This window comes from Xiphophorus couchianus, chromosome 2 (assembly GCF_001444195.1).
Source record: "Xiphophorus couchianus chromosome 2, X_couchianus-1.0, whole genome shotgun sequence".
NCBI classification, from domain to species: Eukaryota; Metazoa; Chordata; class Actinopteri; order Cyprinodontiformes; family Poeciliidae; genus Xiphophorus; species Xiphophorus couchianus.
This window is the reverse complement of record NC_040229.1, coordinates 20368084-20384808: the sequence shown is the minus strand read 5'-3', so window position 1 is coordinate 20384808 and position 16725 is coordinate 20368084. Positions and strand designations below refer to the sequence as shown.

The following is a 16725-nucleotide window of genomic DNA, read 5'->3' as shown; positions in this document are numbered from 1 at the left end:
ACAGTGGAGGATGGTGGGGTTCAGTGGTTCTAGGCAGCAGACAATGGGCCAACAGGATCAATATTGACATTCTCCTTAGTGATAGATGAGTTGGCTGGATGAGGTCAGGGACCGGACCTTTCTGTTAGCCAGCCGACATTAGCGGTCATGGCTGGGGGACACTTACTGTAACTTTGGCCTCTAAGCATAATGGAGGGTCTGAGTGAGCCCAGAAGAGGTCTCCCCACCCTCCGCTTTATGGGCTTTATTACGGTAAGAGAACTCAGTCCTTCACTGGCCCGATTCAAAACACAGATCATTACTTTGTCAAAACAGCTACCAGACCACATTGGCACTTGCGAAGGCCAGCATGCACTGCAAACAGCTTCTCGAAGTGCCAGTTTCTCGGCACGGCATCAGTGAGAGAGCAGGCAGAGTGCTTTTGAAAAGGTGACCGTTTAATAGTTCCTATGAAAGCAACTTTAACATTTAAACACACATACACAAACATCGGGTAAAGGCTTTATTTATGGTCACGGCAATAGTTGTTACCACAAAATATAATGATGCCACTGCAAACTGCACATATCTGCTTTCTGAAACAGCATCCCATTCTTTGTTTACCAAATCCAGGTAATTAATCCAAGACAAACTCATAGAAGAGGAAATGATGTGACTGTCCAGGCAGATGGATCCAACCAGCTGGGAATATATATATATACTGTATATATGCTGCTTTCTGCTGGGACCGAGGATCAAGTATCTCGCAGAAAGATAGAGACAAGAGAGACAACAGGGCTGACAGATGAGAAGGATACTTTGACAAAACAAAAAGCAAATAGAAACAAATGCGGCATATGTATGGGAAGAACATCAGGATGAGAAAGAAGAAGAGGTTATCTGAGGTGATGGACAATGTGTGTGGTGGGCTTGTTTCATTAAAGATGAAGCCTTGCTGCTCTCCTTCTCCAATTCCTCCTGTCTTTTGGTTCTTGGACTCCAGCCTCACAAACACACTGAACACGTCCGCCATATCCCACACACACACACATTGCTCTTTTTCGCTACACGCTCATGTTTCAGCAGTGAAATAAAAGTGACATCACAGAGGTTGCATTTCAAATCAATACACGTTGCTCCAAGGGCCCCCTGGTTCAGAGTCCAAACCACTCGGTGACCCCTCCTCTCCTGGGGTCGAGTTTCTGCCTCTGCTTCTCGTCCTCCATGAACTTCTCCTGCATTTCTTCCATGGAGCCCTCCTTCGGCGTCCGGTCCTTTTCTGGGAAGATGTCGGGGAAGGTGAATGTCTGGCCTTGTGCCTGGGAATAAAATAAGCTGTGAATGTTCTGCTTTTTTAAACTTAATAACAACAGCTACACTTCAGTTTTCTACTGAATGTCAATTAATAAAACACGAACAAGAGAAATGAGATACCCATCTGGAACTCAGGACACTATTTCTGCCACTATATCCTTCTTCCAGTTACACAAATCCTCTCTTTATATCTGGCATTGAATGTCTCCAACTCTCTCCCACATTTAATCTCTCTCCATTTCTCTGGTCCTGATTTATTTAGAGGGAAAGGATGGTATCCATTATTTATTCCATACCAACCCATCTCTGGCCATAGCTAATGCATTACTGGCCCAACTGTAGTCTGTGTCAGGGTGCTATAGAGTACAGTACACACACACGCACAATGCTAAATAAAAGATAAGAGGTCATACAGTGCAGGTATGCACACGCCTATTATATCACTCTTAGTTCCTTCCAAGTATACCTGGCAACAAGAGCTACACCAAGAAACTACACAAGAGCTTTATCAGTCGCACTGGACCTCTAAAAGTGCACACACCCATGCACTTTTGCGTTTTTGTGACAAAAACAACAACAACAAAAAAAAACAAGCCCACATTAAAATCGTTAAAAACAACATTTTCCACATATTGTGACATCTACGAAGTACAATTCATCTGAGAAATAAACTGTTGGGAAGGGGATGTAGAAAATTAAAAAAAGGTGCTATTGCCTGGTTGCAAAAGTGTGTGCACCCATTAAACTAGTGCTTAACGAAGCACCTCCTTCTTGAGGTCATACCTGACATCAGCTATATGGAATCTTGAATAATGTTCAGATGTCCTAGTACAATTTTCATGAGGTATCCATGCTTTCCTCTTTTAGCTAAAGTAATAGTTGGTCGAGAAGTTATAAAGGATAAAACCAATAATTATAATACAATGGTATCTGTCAGCAGATGGGTATAAAAATGTCCGATTATGAAAATGCAATACCACAGTGACTTTATAAAAACTTGATGTTTCTCCAAAGCTATCTCAAGCAAATATCAAAAACTGAGATGAGAATAAGCTGCACAAACAGAAAGTTTGTGCAGACTTATGCAGCTGGGTTATTGCACCTATTTTCAGTGATATTTAACGGAATAACTGCACATATGTAAAGAAAGTTCTTGAAATAATGCATTACGGTTTTATCAGTCACAAAACAGGGTTTATTAAGACTTTCGAGAACAACTCCATAAAGTTTGCTTAAATCTTTTGTAGCACTTTTATATGACATGTTTATGTCCTATAAACATGTCAACAATACTGTGTTGGTATTTCATGCAAAATGTTAATGCTCACAAAATACACCAAAGGAATTAAAGATCACAAACAACAGATTTTACACCAGCAGCTTCAGCTTAATAGTGACAGTCAAATGTCTGGATGAGAGTCATAAACTTTTCAACAACTTTAAAGTGGCCCACCACCAAAAAAATAAATTGCTTCAGTGAACAAATCTGTCAATCAACTGTTCAACTTGAATATATGAAATATTTTTGCTTGGGGTCAGTGTGTAGGCGTCAAAGAATGGTCTGGCTCTAATGTGAATGTTACTTTGTCTCCAACCCCCAAAATACCAAAAGAAACATGCATATAATTACATGCAGCATGTTTTAAATCCTAACGTGGGAGACGCAGAGATACAAGCTTTTGTTTACTCTAGAAATATTTAAAGCCCAGATCCCACTACATGCCCCTGGACAACGGCGTGGGTATTGTAGGTCGTAGAGTACAGTTCAGACAATTGCACAGTATCTGAACAGTTAATATATAGATACATATGAACTGCATATGTATCTATGTAAGTTTAGTTGGGAGGCATCCAAGTTTTATCCTTAGCTATTTTGTGCAATCATTTTTGACAACAAATTTGAAATTGTTCTTTTGAATTTGGGAAACTGCGGAATAAAAGAAATTACAACATATGTTTTTGCACATTCCCATAACCAAATTATATTTCTCTTTCTAAGTAGTTGTCAGACCAAAAGCAGTCTGTAAATCTGAGTCGTTTCTGTCTCTGTATTCTACAGATCCACTAATAGTTGGGTTTAAGAGAGTGCTTATCTAGTTAAGCTCAAAGCAAAAAAAAAAAATTAATGTAAAAATTTGCAAACTCTTTTTGCCAAGGAAATTAAAAGCATTTTGAAATTAGCAACATCTCCTCATTTAGCATATAAAAATCACAGCCAGCTTTAACCTCAGGCTGTCACAATAATGTGCCTAATGCCAAACTGTCACATTCCTTGTGTTTCTACAAGGAAACATGACATGCCCTTGAGAATAAAGCATTTTGTAAACCATAAATGGTGGATAATTTAAGGCTGATTTATGGCATTCATGAAATGTTGACAAAAAAGTGAACCAAAACCAAATCTGTGACCCCAAAACTGCGAACTTTGCATTTAGAATTTCAACTAAAAAAATCTTTACTTTATTTTGTTTGTTTATTTTTTTAAGGATTATGGTTTTCAATGTTGTGTCCAGATTTTGTCTACACATTTTAATGAAATGAAAAAAAAAAGGCTACACAGATTACGGTACCAAGAGGGTAGCAGCTTTTGGTAGAGGCTGTGTGATGATGTGGGGAGGTATATCAACCACTTGAAAACTAGTTAATCTCAATGCCGGGAGATAAGATTCGGCAATCCAATATCTTCACAGTCTGGGATTGAACTATATCCTCCAAAATGTTAACAGTCCCCTCCATGAGGAAGAGTTTAGCAGAGACTACCTCCCGAATCCGGAAGTGGAGAGAATGGAAAAGTCTCATAAGATCTCAGATCACATAATCATTTTAATCTGAGGTATCAACTTGCCATTTGTGCCAGAATGAAAAGCACAACTACATTTGCTAAGTTGCAACAATCCCATCTCAGCATATTTGGACCAAACGTGTCCAACATCAGTCCACTTCAACCTCAGACTGTTACAATGAGGAGGAGTTATCAGGGTGTTATGGGTGTGTGCAGGGTTTCTACTTAGGACCCTGGAAGATAAATGAATAACTCAAAAATGTCATGCTCTCAAATTTCTTCAAAACTAAAATCATGAAATCCAATAAACAACAGCAAACAAGGCTCAGTAGCAAAAATGTTGTTCACTCTGCTGCTCAGCATACAAGTACAGTAAGTGGTCCTTGCAATAGTCTCATTTATGGGATGTAAACAGTTGTTTCAAAGGTACCCGATTATTCATGGAAAGCAAATTAACCAGGTACAATGTTTTAGGTATCTGGGAAAAACGATGGACACCTGAAGGTCCTTTCAAATAATAATAATAAGTTATAATAAAGTCCTCCAGTCCCTCCATCTTCGTGTGATTTTAAGGTTAGCAAAAAGATTTCAATCATGGTTTACCACTCACCTATAGAATCCGTTTTTGCCTTCAATTATACATTTTATCACTCAAAAAGAAAACAAAACTCTTACAAAGAGCAAATAAAGCAAATAACTGCTTCACCACAAACTTCAGTGTCCCATCTGTCAAAGCGCACTGTGATCAGTAAAGGCATCCCAATCTCAGATGAACCCTATGATCCCTTCTGTCACACAGTCTCCTCCCATTGGGTCAGAGATACAAAGTCCTACTGGCCAGCAAGGCAATACACCCACACACACAGACACACACACATATTAAAAAAATCATTCTTTCCAATAGCAATTATAGCCTTCAGCAGAAGAGGTATTTGTATAACCCATTTATGGTTTTTATCATCTGTATACGTCACCTTTGGTGTCAAATATATTTTTCTATTTTAGAAGTTTTATTCAAAAGCTGTAATTTCCCCAAAGCAAATGTTCTTATTTTTGAGGGAAGTCTTATTTGAGTCTTGCTTTTTGAATCCAATTACTGAAATAAAGTTTTTTTTTTTACATTGATATTATTTATTGAGATGCACCCTTATTTAGGCAGATACTAAGTATGGATATACCAGCAATACTATAGAAAGGTGTATGGTATCAAAAGGTGTCATCCCCCATTCTCTATAGTTAATCATCTGTTTTACTACAACAAAAGCTTTAAAAAATAGCAACCTTCTGATAAAAATCCACCCCTTTCTGCTTCTGTTTTGCAGCAACACTTGAAATTCGAGCTACAGGAGGTTTTCTCGTGAAAAAAGCCAAATTTGCAAACCCTGTTGTAAGAAAAAGAGCTTAGTCAAGCACAAGCAGAGAGCTGCCAAACACCACAACAGCACCTGGAAACCAGCGGCATGGCCAAGGTCCTCTGTGTCTTTCTGCACACACTGCCATTGAGGACTCCCGAGTACAAACACTGAATCAGGCAAAGGCAAGTTTGCTGCAGGAGTTAAAAGGAGGACACCAAGAAGCAGAGGGAAATATTTTGATGGATGAAAGGAGAAAGCTGGGAAAAGAAGTAAGCAGAGGTGACATAAAAAAGGGTCTACCCCTGTGCTATAAACACCAGACCTGGAAACAAGTTGACCAATGAAGCATTGAACCAAACAAGACTTCTCCAAACTTGAACCAAACATTGTCGCATGACAACTCCCAGTTAACAACGCTGCCTTGGACGCCTTATGTATACACTGAGTGAAGATTAATACCAGCCTCAGAGAGTGCGATTCACAAGAACAACAAAGCCCTGAGACTGAAATCAACAAAGCGATGAGACTCATTAAACAAGTCTTATTATTGGCAGCAGGCTACAGCCCGCGTGTGTGTATATCCAATGTCTGCTGGACACATTTCCGCAGCCAGTGTAAGTGCTGCCAGAGAGCATTCATATTTTTCTTTGAAATATGTACATCACACCACAGCAGAAGCAAATACCCATGTCCTCTCCACCTCCATGAGCTCATGTTTAAAACAATCTTTCCTGACTCTACCTCTCCCTGTGTATGTGCATGTCATATACAGTGTGTATGTTGATTGATTTATGGCGGGGACCTGCAAAGACTGGCCAAGGAGGACAAAAGCAGAGAAAAAAATTAAGTCATTATGAGCCTCCAAGGGATTTATTTTTGTTCCCTATTCTTCCTACACAACAACTTGAGGAAGGGGATACTTTCACTGACTCTACCATGATCTTTATATTGCCACCAATGGAATCTAGTCGCTATCCAGGAACACAGGGAAGAGGCCTCAGACTGCTAGCTATATAAATATACTCCTCTTACGCACATGAGCAACCCATTACACCCACAGTTTCCCTCAACAGGGGAAAAGGAGGAGCAGTAGTGTAGAGTAATGGAATGGAATAAGGATTAAAGGAATAATGTATACTTTGTGTGTCCTTTATTTCTGCGAATATATACATACGTAGGTCTTTAGTAAGTCCAGATTTCATGCCTTGTTTTGTCTCAGAAAGTGAGAATTTATTGTGTTTTCTGCGCTGCGTCACATTTAGGGACCACAGTAACACTTTTAACCTGTTAATTGACAACAGCTGCCAAAATGAGTAAACAATTGGTGCCTCATTGTTTTCTTAGCAGTTACACTCAGCAGACGTTACAACTGACTTGCTTGTGGTTAGGACAAACATCTGAGGCAGAGCTACTTCAGACAAATGTTTCCAAATAACAAGAAACAGTTTTCATGATTATTAGTCTGATTTGGGCACACTATGATGCAAAAGCTGACATATATGCATGGCTTGAGTAATCATGCTGGGATCTTCAGAAGAAAAGAGTTAAAGAAAAGGTAAGAAACCAGGTACTGCCTAGACCACAAGGCAAGATTTTACAGCTAGCGACCAATTTTCAAAACCTGAGAGACCACACACATGACGATTAAGTATCTAAGGAATAACGGGTTTGGTCATACAATGTGTGGTGTTGAGCTTCATGATGGGAGCAACACACCACACACACACAAACACACACACCAAAAAATCACTCACCAACATTCAGATGTCAGATGAGAAATCTCGCAAAACCTCTCAAGACCAAACGTGAATTCAGAGCAAACAAACTGGGCTGACTGGGAAGAAGCAATGGTGATAGTTTGTGGACTTTCTGGTGCACCATGGCAGTTTTTTTTATATCTTTATCTATTTTAGATTCCCTTCAGTGTTTACACTACACATCTCAATTACCCACTGCAAATGATGTTTACAGTTTAAAATGCAGATCTGAGGACAGCTTGGAAATCAGGGTCTTACCCAAGCTGGAATCAAACATACAATCCAACAAAAAATATCAGTTTTATTATAACTTAACTTATCAAGAAATATCTTTACGCAAGGGCTGTCCAAAGTGCGGCTTGGTGGCATTCGTAGCCCTTGAAATAATTTTGTCTGGCCCCGACCGCAGTTCAAGAATGGTGAAAATTTGTTCCTCCAGTAACTAGAGCTGATACAGATGGACACCTTTTGGAGTTTAGGATGAGACTTTTAGTGACAAATATGGCTTTTCTCAAATGAACAAAGCATAAGACAGAAAAAAAAAAACTGCTTGCCATGTTTTTGTGCTTCAGTAGAGTTTTAAGTAGAATCACAATCAGTGACTTTTAGTCAAAAACAGTCTTGGGAACTCATTATTTAACTGGGCTAGCCAGGGATTTTGAAAAAAGCTCTTGATGGTGATGGAAATAATCTTAAAACACTTTTTAGGCCAACAAAATTAGGTGAAAATACAAGAATTAACAATAAAATTATTGTACGGTTTTATTTAAAACAATAGCTGCTTTAGAATAGAATAGAATAGAATTCAACTTTATTGTCATTGGACTGTCACAAGTACAAGCAACGAGATGTAGTTTGCATCTATCCAGAAGTGCTCTACGAGATATAAATATTTATTTACAGATGTACAAGACTATGTATGTATGGACTATAAGGGGTTATAGCAAGAGATATAGATATTGTGTATAAATATAAATATGGGAGCTATAAGCACAGATTATACAGATCACAGATGCCTTTAGACCATTCCTCAAGTATTAAACTCAGCAGAACAATCTTAGCAAGAGAAAGAAAAAAATATATATATTTTTAAAATATTAACAATTTGTCTGTGCTGCTTCCAAAACATTTCTCATGTCCAACACAAAGTCATATTAAAATCGTGTTTCTCATCTTTCATTCATTATATAGCCAACCCAAAATATGAAAGTTTCATATAATTTTCTCTTTTTATATAGAAAACCGTTTTACATGGACTATTGTTGAAAATATGCATGTTCGCGAGAAAGCTCAAATACAATGCATCTGGTTTACACTCGTGTTTGTATTGTCCATGTTAAATAAATACATTAAAATCAATTAAGTTCTTTCAAATGCCTTGGAAACTTTGACCATACATGATTATTTTTCTTCAATGACAACTATAATCAATTCCTCCTCTTAAACCCATATAGAATTGTCTAAAACTCCCCAAAATATTTAAAAACCTAATGACTACCAAAGAGCAAGATAACACAGACAGTCTGATGATTACAGAGAATTCCTGCAACCAGGCTTCTGGGTGGACCACACATTCAGTCTCCCTTTATCTCATAGACACAATATTAGAGTGGTGCCTCCTTTAGTGCTCTGATAAAAACAAGGAAAAGGAAACTGAGAAACCTGAATGAAAAACAGACTGCAGGGGTAAAGAATGTCAGTATCAAAAAGACAAACAGAACAACTTTCTTTCTTTGTAGTATTAGACTGTCAAAGAAAAACTCTCTCCAACTTAAAATGTGTTTAAACTTCCTTCAAAAACCTAAACTGATATTAAAGAGTCAAATGTCCAACGCTTTGTATGAAAAAGACTTTGAGAAAAATAACTGCTGAGCATGAGAGCGGGAGAAAAGTAAAACCATCAGTCTGTAAAAGTATGTGGCAGTGAGAGTAGACCACTAACCAAGAGCATCCTGCTACGAGTTCACGCAGGGTCATGAACCCGGCGCTCCTGCCAATTACAGAGAAATGTCCACATCCCGCCAGTGGTCAAATAGCTTAGTGGGCTTTGGCTCACAGCAGTGTATGTTTGTGCATGCCTCTGTGTCATTCATATTAATGGTGACATACGGTTCACATGATGATGACATAACAATGTTATGGATGCTGTCTGAACACTGGTTGTTTAAATTCATATATTTGAGAATTAGCTGACCGTGGAGTTTGCATGATACATACTTGATTGTGGTCATGAAGTGCTAATGTTGCACTCATTTGCTCTATCACCAAACAAATTCAATTCAATTCAAGCTGTAAAGTGCACATCTGTTAAGTAGGAGACTGCATTCTGGCTAGTGGAGGAGATATCCTAAATAATTACGATTGTGTCACTCTAGAATAATCTGAACATGCACAATGTAATAAACATTATTCTACCTTAAATATTGCTTTTTTAAATCCCCTAGAAATAACTAAGAAGTAGAAATACTTGTTCTTCAATGTTCAAACAAAAGTAATAAATTGGTAGCAATTTTTGTGGAAATGGTCCATAAAACTATTATATTTTTCACTCGAGGTTATAATAATGCAAGAATATTATACAGGCCTATGCCTACTTAGCATGGAAAAATGCATTAGTCCGAGCTTTATCAATATAAAAATATTAGATAAGTGTTTGTTAGGACTGGATGACTAGTAGGTGTGTAGCAAGATTTTGCTATTTTAATTTTTTTAAAGGTTTTATTGGCTCTAGTGGCCTTTATTTTAATAGTAAATTGACAGGAGAGTGGGTAATGAGAGAAGGGGGAAGACATGCGGCAAAGGTCACCAAAACGGGAATCGAACCTGTGACGGCCGCATCAAGGACTAAGGCCTCCATAATTGGGTTGTGCTTAACCCCTGTTCCACTACAGCACCCCAGACATTGTGATATTAAAACACCACAATGCTTCCCGCTAAGGGGACTCATGAGCACTAGCCAGCTGTGGTCAGCATGGCTCCACCTTATGAAGCTGGAATAGAAGATGCCCCAACAACACTTCAGTCATTTGTTAAGCAGGGCTTTGGGTTTCCAGTGGGGGATATAAATGCAACAGAGGAACAAACAAGACACCAGAAATGTGTAAACACGACCAAGTTGTTTCATATGCTGAAAGAGACAGAAAATGTTTCAATAACAACCAAATAAGGGTACGTTGAGCAGAATAACAATCACAGTACACTCTTATCAAAAGCAACTGTGAAATGTTGTACTGCACACCATGCATAGTTAAACCACTGTCGAAAGTCTGAAGAGATAAAAAGAAATCAGAAAAAGGAAGATCAATTACTTGAGTTTGCAGCAAAATCCATAAAAATATTAAATAAAGGCTTTTTTGAAGAATACATTTTTTATCTCTGAAGTTTTCTTCAAAAATATCAATCCCTGTCATTCTTTAAAACTCAATATCACGTCTTGTTTCTTTACACGAGTGCTTGGCATTATTACACCCCTAAGGACTAGGCGTTCTTTGCAAAATTGGTGGAATGAGTGACAAAAAAGTAAGAGTTGCACTGAATTAGAGATTTTGCTGGTGGATACCTTTTTATGCAACAGTGACGTGAGAAGTATTCTTATACATATATATATATATAAAGTTGAGAGTTTGCACCTTATTATCAATGACACCGAATGAAATTAGGTTATTTACATGAAAATAAACGTCATATGCAGTTCAGTTTATAGAGATTATTAGATTTGCAAGTTTTCTGCTAGAAACAGGGTCATTCTAAAAAAATCCAAACAATTGTCCATTTCCAGTAAAATGTGTGGTGAAAAGCATATTTTTCTTGTCTTTTTTTTATTTTTTTTTTACATATTGCACAAGCCTTTTTATCATGACGTCATGCAGAAGAAAAATGTGTTTCAGTTTTATCTAATTGTCTGGGATGATAAGATTCCAGCGCTAATGTGTACAAGATTACTGGGAAAAAGACCAGGAGTTGGAAAGATGGGTAAACACGGCCTCTGGTGTTCAGCTGAAAATACTTGATCTATCGCAGAAACCCCCTTGACGTATGGTGGTGCACAAGCACACACTTTTGCCCAGAGACAAACAGTGGGAATGGGTGAACAAATGTGTGTGCGTGCGTGCGTTTGCGTGTGCACGGTAGTTTTCATGTCTGGGCATGTCTGCTTCCAGTCTGCTACTGGAGACATCGGACCCTGGTAACAGAGCTCTCAGGAAAAGATCATCACCATCTAAATACACACCGAGCCACCCACAAAGACATTCCCATCAATCTGGTCTTGAACTGGACACTTCTAGGAGAACAACAACAGTAGCCAATAATAACATTAGTAAATCTGTCCACATTAACAGTGATGATCAACAACACATGAGCAACGGCAAAAAAACATTTCAACTTCAGTGATTCCTACCTAGTCATTAAACCTTAAGGCCATACGACACCTCAACCTTATTTTTGCATAAAATGTATAAACATATACGTAAACATCTGTTCACCACCATTATCCCCCCTCATGTATGTCGTTCAACCCTACAACCCCCACAATGTACCCCATTTCTTTCACAAAAACAACCCTTACCTACCCTCCCCCTCAATTTCAAGAACCCCTCCACCAACCCCACCCACCTCTCATCTTCAGACCCAAACATCCAGGCTACCAAACACACACACGCACACACACGCCGAGACCCTTAAACAAAACCTCACAGACTCACTCCTACTTTGCACTTGAACATAACCATCCAAGCAACACCCCTGCCCCCTCCCTGACACTAACAGGAATGCTGGGACCAGCTGGTTGAGAAAATAAAAAACATAGAACACCAAAACAGGAAATGCATCACTGGGGCCTATCAGAGGGCTTTATCAGGCTGGTGGCACCTCTTCAGAGAACATGGGTGGTGCCATGGACGACTGGTTGATCAAAGTGGAAGCTGTGTTGAGAGGTAAGTTGCATGCACGCAATTCAAGAAAAAGTTACGTGCAGGTGTGTGTATTGGTGTGTGAATAAGGGATATATAGATAAGGGGGAACTGAAGGAAATGTGGGTAGCAATAGAAAATGCTGCTAACTCAAATTGAGAATCAAATAACAGAAAAAAAAGATAAAAAAGATGCAGAAGACAGAGTTGAGACAGACAGATTGCAGAAATATTGAAAATATTTGAGAGAGAAAAAAGAGGGGTTCATTTGCTCTGCATTTCTATACTGATCATCATTTCTTTACTGCATCAGTATTTCACATGGTGATGAGTTGAGTTGAAACGAATTTACTGCAAAGAGCTTCAACCTCCAAAAAAAAAAAAGATCTGCGTGCAAGATCCTGCTCTGTTCTCCATAATTCATGTTCTCTCCCCACCAAGCTCTTATGAAACCTGCACACATACACTCTTAACAAGCCACATAAACACAAAGTTTTACTTGAGAGAAATCTCCAAATCAAAGAAGGATTCAGCAAAGTTTCAGCAGCACCAAAGCTTCTCTTTTGATTGGCCTCACCACCTACAAATGCAATGAGTGAGTGCACTAGATCATTCCATTCTTCTGTTAGCCTCCAAACCTACAATAGTAACAAGTACTTTCAAGAGAAACTAAAGCTGCATTGCATGAAAACTGGATAATAAATGACTTTATTGTCCAATCACATTTTTGTTAACTTTTTAATGAGGCCAATTTTTCTCAGTCTAAGTGTACAGAAGCAGCCTCATTGGTAGTCCCTCAGAGCTCCTCACAACCCTGCTGCTGGCCCCACCAGCTGTTCTTCCATCATCGCAGCAAAAAATATCAGGAAGTTAGTCCTTAATGTTTTATGACATGTGAGATCCAGGGTACTGATCATTGCCTACAACTGTCAAATTATTGTAATCTGCTAACACAGAATGAAACACTTAGAAAGGTGGTTTTGCCCCGAGGCTCCCAATTTCATCGCTTTTCTGATTACTAAATTTGAACAGAAGAAGAAATTATGTAAATCACCGTTTCTTTGTTAGAAACACAAAAGTTGTTTTTATTTGTTTTGAAAAGCTGCAACAATCAATCTTTCCTTGGTCAAAGCTTTAGTTTTAAAGCTAACAGTAAATTAAGGGTTCACGAGATTATCCTCATTAATGCATCAAAGAATAAACATTAATATGATGTTTATTCCTATTTATAAAACTTGAAAACCAGTGCATAAAAATACAACCTGTTGGTTGGTGAAACTGAAAACTGTTTAATTGCATAATAGCTAAAAAAAATGTTTATTATTCTTCTTAAAACATATGGTGTTTTGTCAAAATTTGCTAATATATATATATATATATATATATTTTTTTTTTTCATATCTTATTTCAACAAAAATGTACAAAATCAAAAACCCACCTCACCTTCAAAAGACAGCATGTGTTATTTCTAACAAAAATGAGCAAATACACACAGGGTGGGCAGTAAATACACATCACATTACCACTGAGTATATTTGTACTGGCTGCCAAGCTAATAACCAATAAGATAGGCACTTGAATAAAAGCAAATAAGAAATCCACCAATCAAACCAATACCGATTTCCAGTTTTCTTAGATATATGATTTGCCAATCCCAATTTGAACAAGTCCTGGTATTTTTCAAGAAGCACATCTAAGAAGCACATTTTTGTGCTATAGCTAACACTACAATAGGAAAATAAAAGCATGAAAGATAAACTTGATGAAAAATCTATCCCTCCCCCTCTATATACGTACCCATATACTTATTAAGTTCATAACATCAGGTAATAATGCATTAAACTAAAAATAATTTTAAACATAGATACACAGGATTAGTATTGTCATCTAAAAATAATTTTAAAAAACTGTTGGTATCATAATTGTCATTAATCGTAAACAAAAATTACGACTGATACGTAAATAGATCATTTGTTTCCTTTTTGAAGATGAATATTAAAATTTTAGCAAATATTTTAATACACAATATATATTTAACTTTTTTTAACAATATTGAAGCATAGAAAATATGTGACATCAAGTGAAAAGCAGCTGGTCACCCAGGAATTTTAACTAAATACATCTTCAGGTATAAATGAAATCCCAAATTTTCATAGCTGAAAAATGAGAGGCACACCAAGGGAAGAAAGCTCTGAAAGAAAAGTGGCAAACGTTAAAAATGTTAATTGCTGCGATAAGCAAGGGTGAGGCAGCACAGGAAAAGGAAGGAAGCTCAGCGGCAGACAGGCAGGCCTGTGTGAGGAAAGCCTGTGTTTGCGTGACAAGGTGAAAAGGGAAAGGAACGAGGGAGAGCAGGAGCGATTTCGATCCAAATACTTGAAAATAATAAAATTCCTCACAGATAAGCAAGATTTTCCGCTCAGCCCTGATTCAGCACCTCCAGCTTCATAAAAGCAGAAACTTTCCTTCAGAGCTGAACGAAGGGGAGACATGGTGGTCGGGGTCTCTGGGGGTTTAAAAACCCTCGTTCCCCAACGTGTACCCCTCTGTCATCACCCTTAGTCAGTCTAGCTAAACACACACACACACATGCCGTCACACAACTCTTGTCCATTATTAAGCAACACAGAGTCAATAACAGATAGGAGATAAATGAAGTTCTGTAAAGACACTATACAGCAAAACGTTGCCATCTAGTGTTAGGCTAACATGACTTAGCCTTACTCTCATCATCATTCTGAATACAGCTGTTTCCTCCCCCCACTTCTCCCATTTTGCTCAACTCCTCCATGCTTGTTTTCCAGTTATTAATGTCTTTTTTTCCCCTTTTACAGCTGTATATTCTCATTTGATACAACTCTCAACTTACCTGGGCATTGACGGTTTGCAAGTTATGGAACCAAAAAGAATAAATAGAATGCACTGAATTTTCATCAAAGTAAAAGTACAACTTAACATTTCTTCAATTCTGAGAACAATGACTTGTGTTGTCATCAGAAGCCTGGCCATTTTCTGTAAAATTAAGAAACAACCATACGTAACATACTTCTAACTCTTTCAACAAAGCACTTGTCTAAACATACGCTGTATGATCAGCTACACCTCACAATAACAGCAATACAACATTGCTATAAAAATGTTGTAAATTTGAAACATAACTTAAGACATCTGACTTTGCAATTTGATGCCTTGTAATTGTTTCTGTCTCTTTAAGAAGTTCCCACTCGCTTTCAGAACATCATCACAATGATGCTTCTCGATTGTGCCATTTACTGTTATGTGGAGCACTGCAGTTTGCATGATTAGCTCAGTTGCACCAGGTGTTTGCCAATTGCTGCTGCTGCTGCTAGTCTGGTGGAGCTGTGTGGGGAAGGGCTGCTCAGTGGGGCGGGAGCTCTGCTTGAGGACGGAAGGTCCAGGGAGGAGCACAGTGGGATTGGCTAATGCAACTGAGTAGGACTTTATGCCAATACAATTTAAAGAACTAGGAGCATAGAGATGTACATTTTTCCAAAGCAGTTTTGAATTCTTGTAAAGCTCTAGCTTGCTAATAACAATTTTGAAGTATTTTTTGTCATTAGATTTTTAAGTATTTTCTTCTCATGTGTGGTTGTATTAAAAGTCGACTGTTCATAATAAAACTTTTTTTTTTAAAGTCTTCTAAGTCAATGTTGAAGAGCCTTCTTTCTCTTGGTGACCATAAATCCACAAATATCACAATGGTGTTTAAATGAGTGATTTCCACAAGGTACCAGTGTGACAGGTTAAAACATTAAAGCACACCTCGAAACATAAATGTACACCATATCACAAATATTTTTATTTCCCAAAAGCCTTGCATTTAAAACTCTGGCTTAGTCACAACGTTTGTGCAAAAACTCAGATTTATTATTAGACTTGCTACATTGTTAAATCATTCATTCATTTTATTGTAACCATACTGCGAAATTTAACAAGCCTTCCCTGCTGTGAACGGTCATTAGTTACAGTTATGGTAAAAAAAAAAAAAAAAATACACCCTCATTACATTTAAGAGTTTTATATAGTTTATACATATTTAGGTTTTTTTGGGATGTACTTTATTTTTCTAAACTTTTTTATTTTGGCTCAAGGTTTCTTTAATAAATAAGGACATGTTTATAATATTTAATGTGTGATTAAGGTAGCGGATCGTGTATATACCTTATTTATAACCACCAGCCTGTAAAAACATCAGATATACTCAAAAAATAGCTACAGTTTTGTAATGTTTTAAACCTTTGGTGTTTTGTGAGGAAACAAACACAAGTGAAACAAGTTTCAAGTCATCGTAGAAAGAGGGGGCTGGATTTTACCAGGCTAGTTTTTTTTGTGCACACTGCATCTTTTTGTAGAAGATATCAAAACTGGGAGAAAAAGGAAATATTTGCTCATGACATAGAGGTGCAAAGTCAAGACGTGGTGTGGGAGCTAAGTCACTCAGAGCCCTTTAAAATACTTAACTGTAATATGATATACTGTAAATAACAGTTGTAGATTGCAATGATACAATGATAAATTATGGACTGCATTGTAAGTAAATGATAATTATTAAATTATTTACAATTTCTACTACATTGATAGTAGCTGTTTTAAATGGTGCTCAATCCT

At 37.7% G+C, this 16725-nt stretch overlaps 1 protein-coding gene and 1 long non-coding RNA gene across 3 annotated transcripts in view; one reads left to right on the top strand and one right to left on the bottom strand.

Annotated features, from left to right (window-relative positions):
• Positions 1-416: 416 nt before the first annotated feature.
• Positions 417-16725, bottom strand: part of mrpl23 (mitochondrial ribosomal protein L23) — a 41709-nt gene continuing 25400 nt past the window's right edge. For both annotated transcript variants that reach the window (XM_028043874.1, XM_028043879.1), the window contains one exon: positions 417-1298. In XM_028043874.1, the coding sequence (XP_027899675.1) occupies positions 1134-1298 (165 nt within the window). In that variant the 3' untranslated portion in view covers positions 417-1133. The remainder of the gene's footprint in view (positions 1299-16725) is intronic.
• Positions 11826-15756, top strand: LOC114160939 (uncharacterized). The gene is made up of 2 exons (XR_003598906.1): positions 11826-12121; positions 14931-15756. It is a non-coding gene; the product is annotated as an uncharacterized LOC114160939 (long non-coding RNA).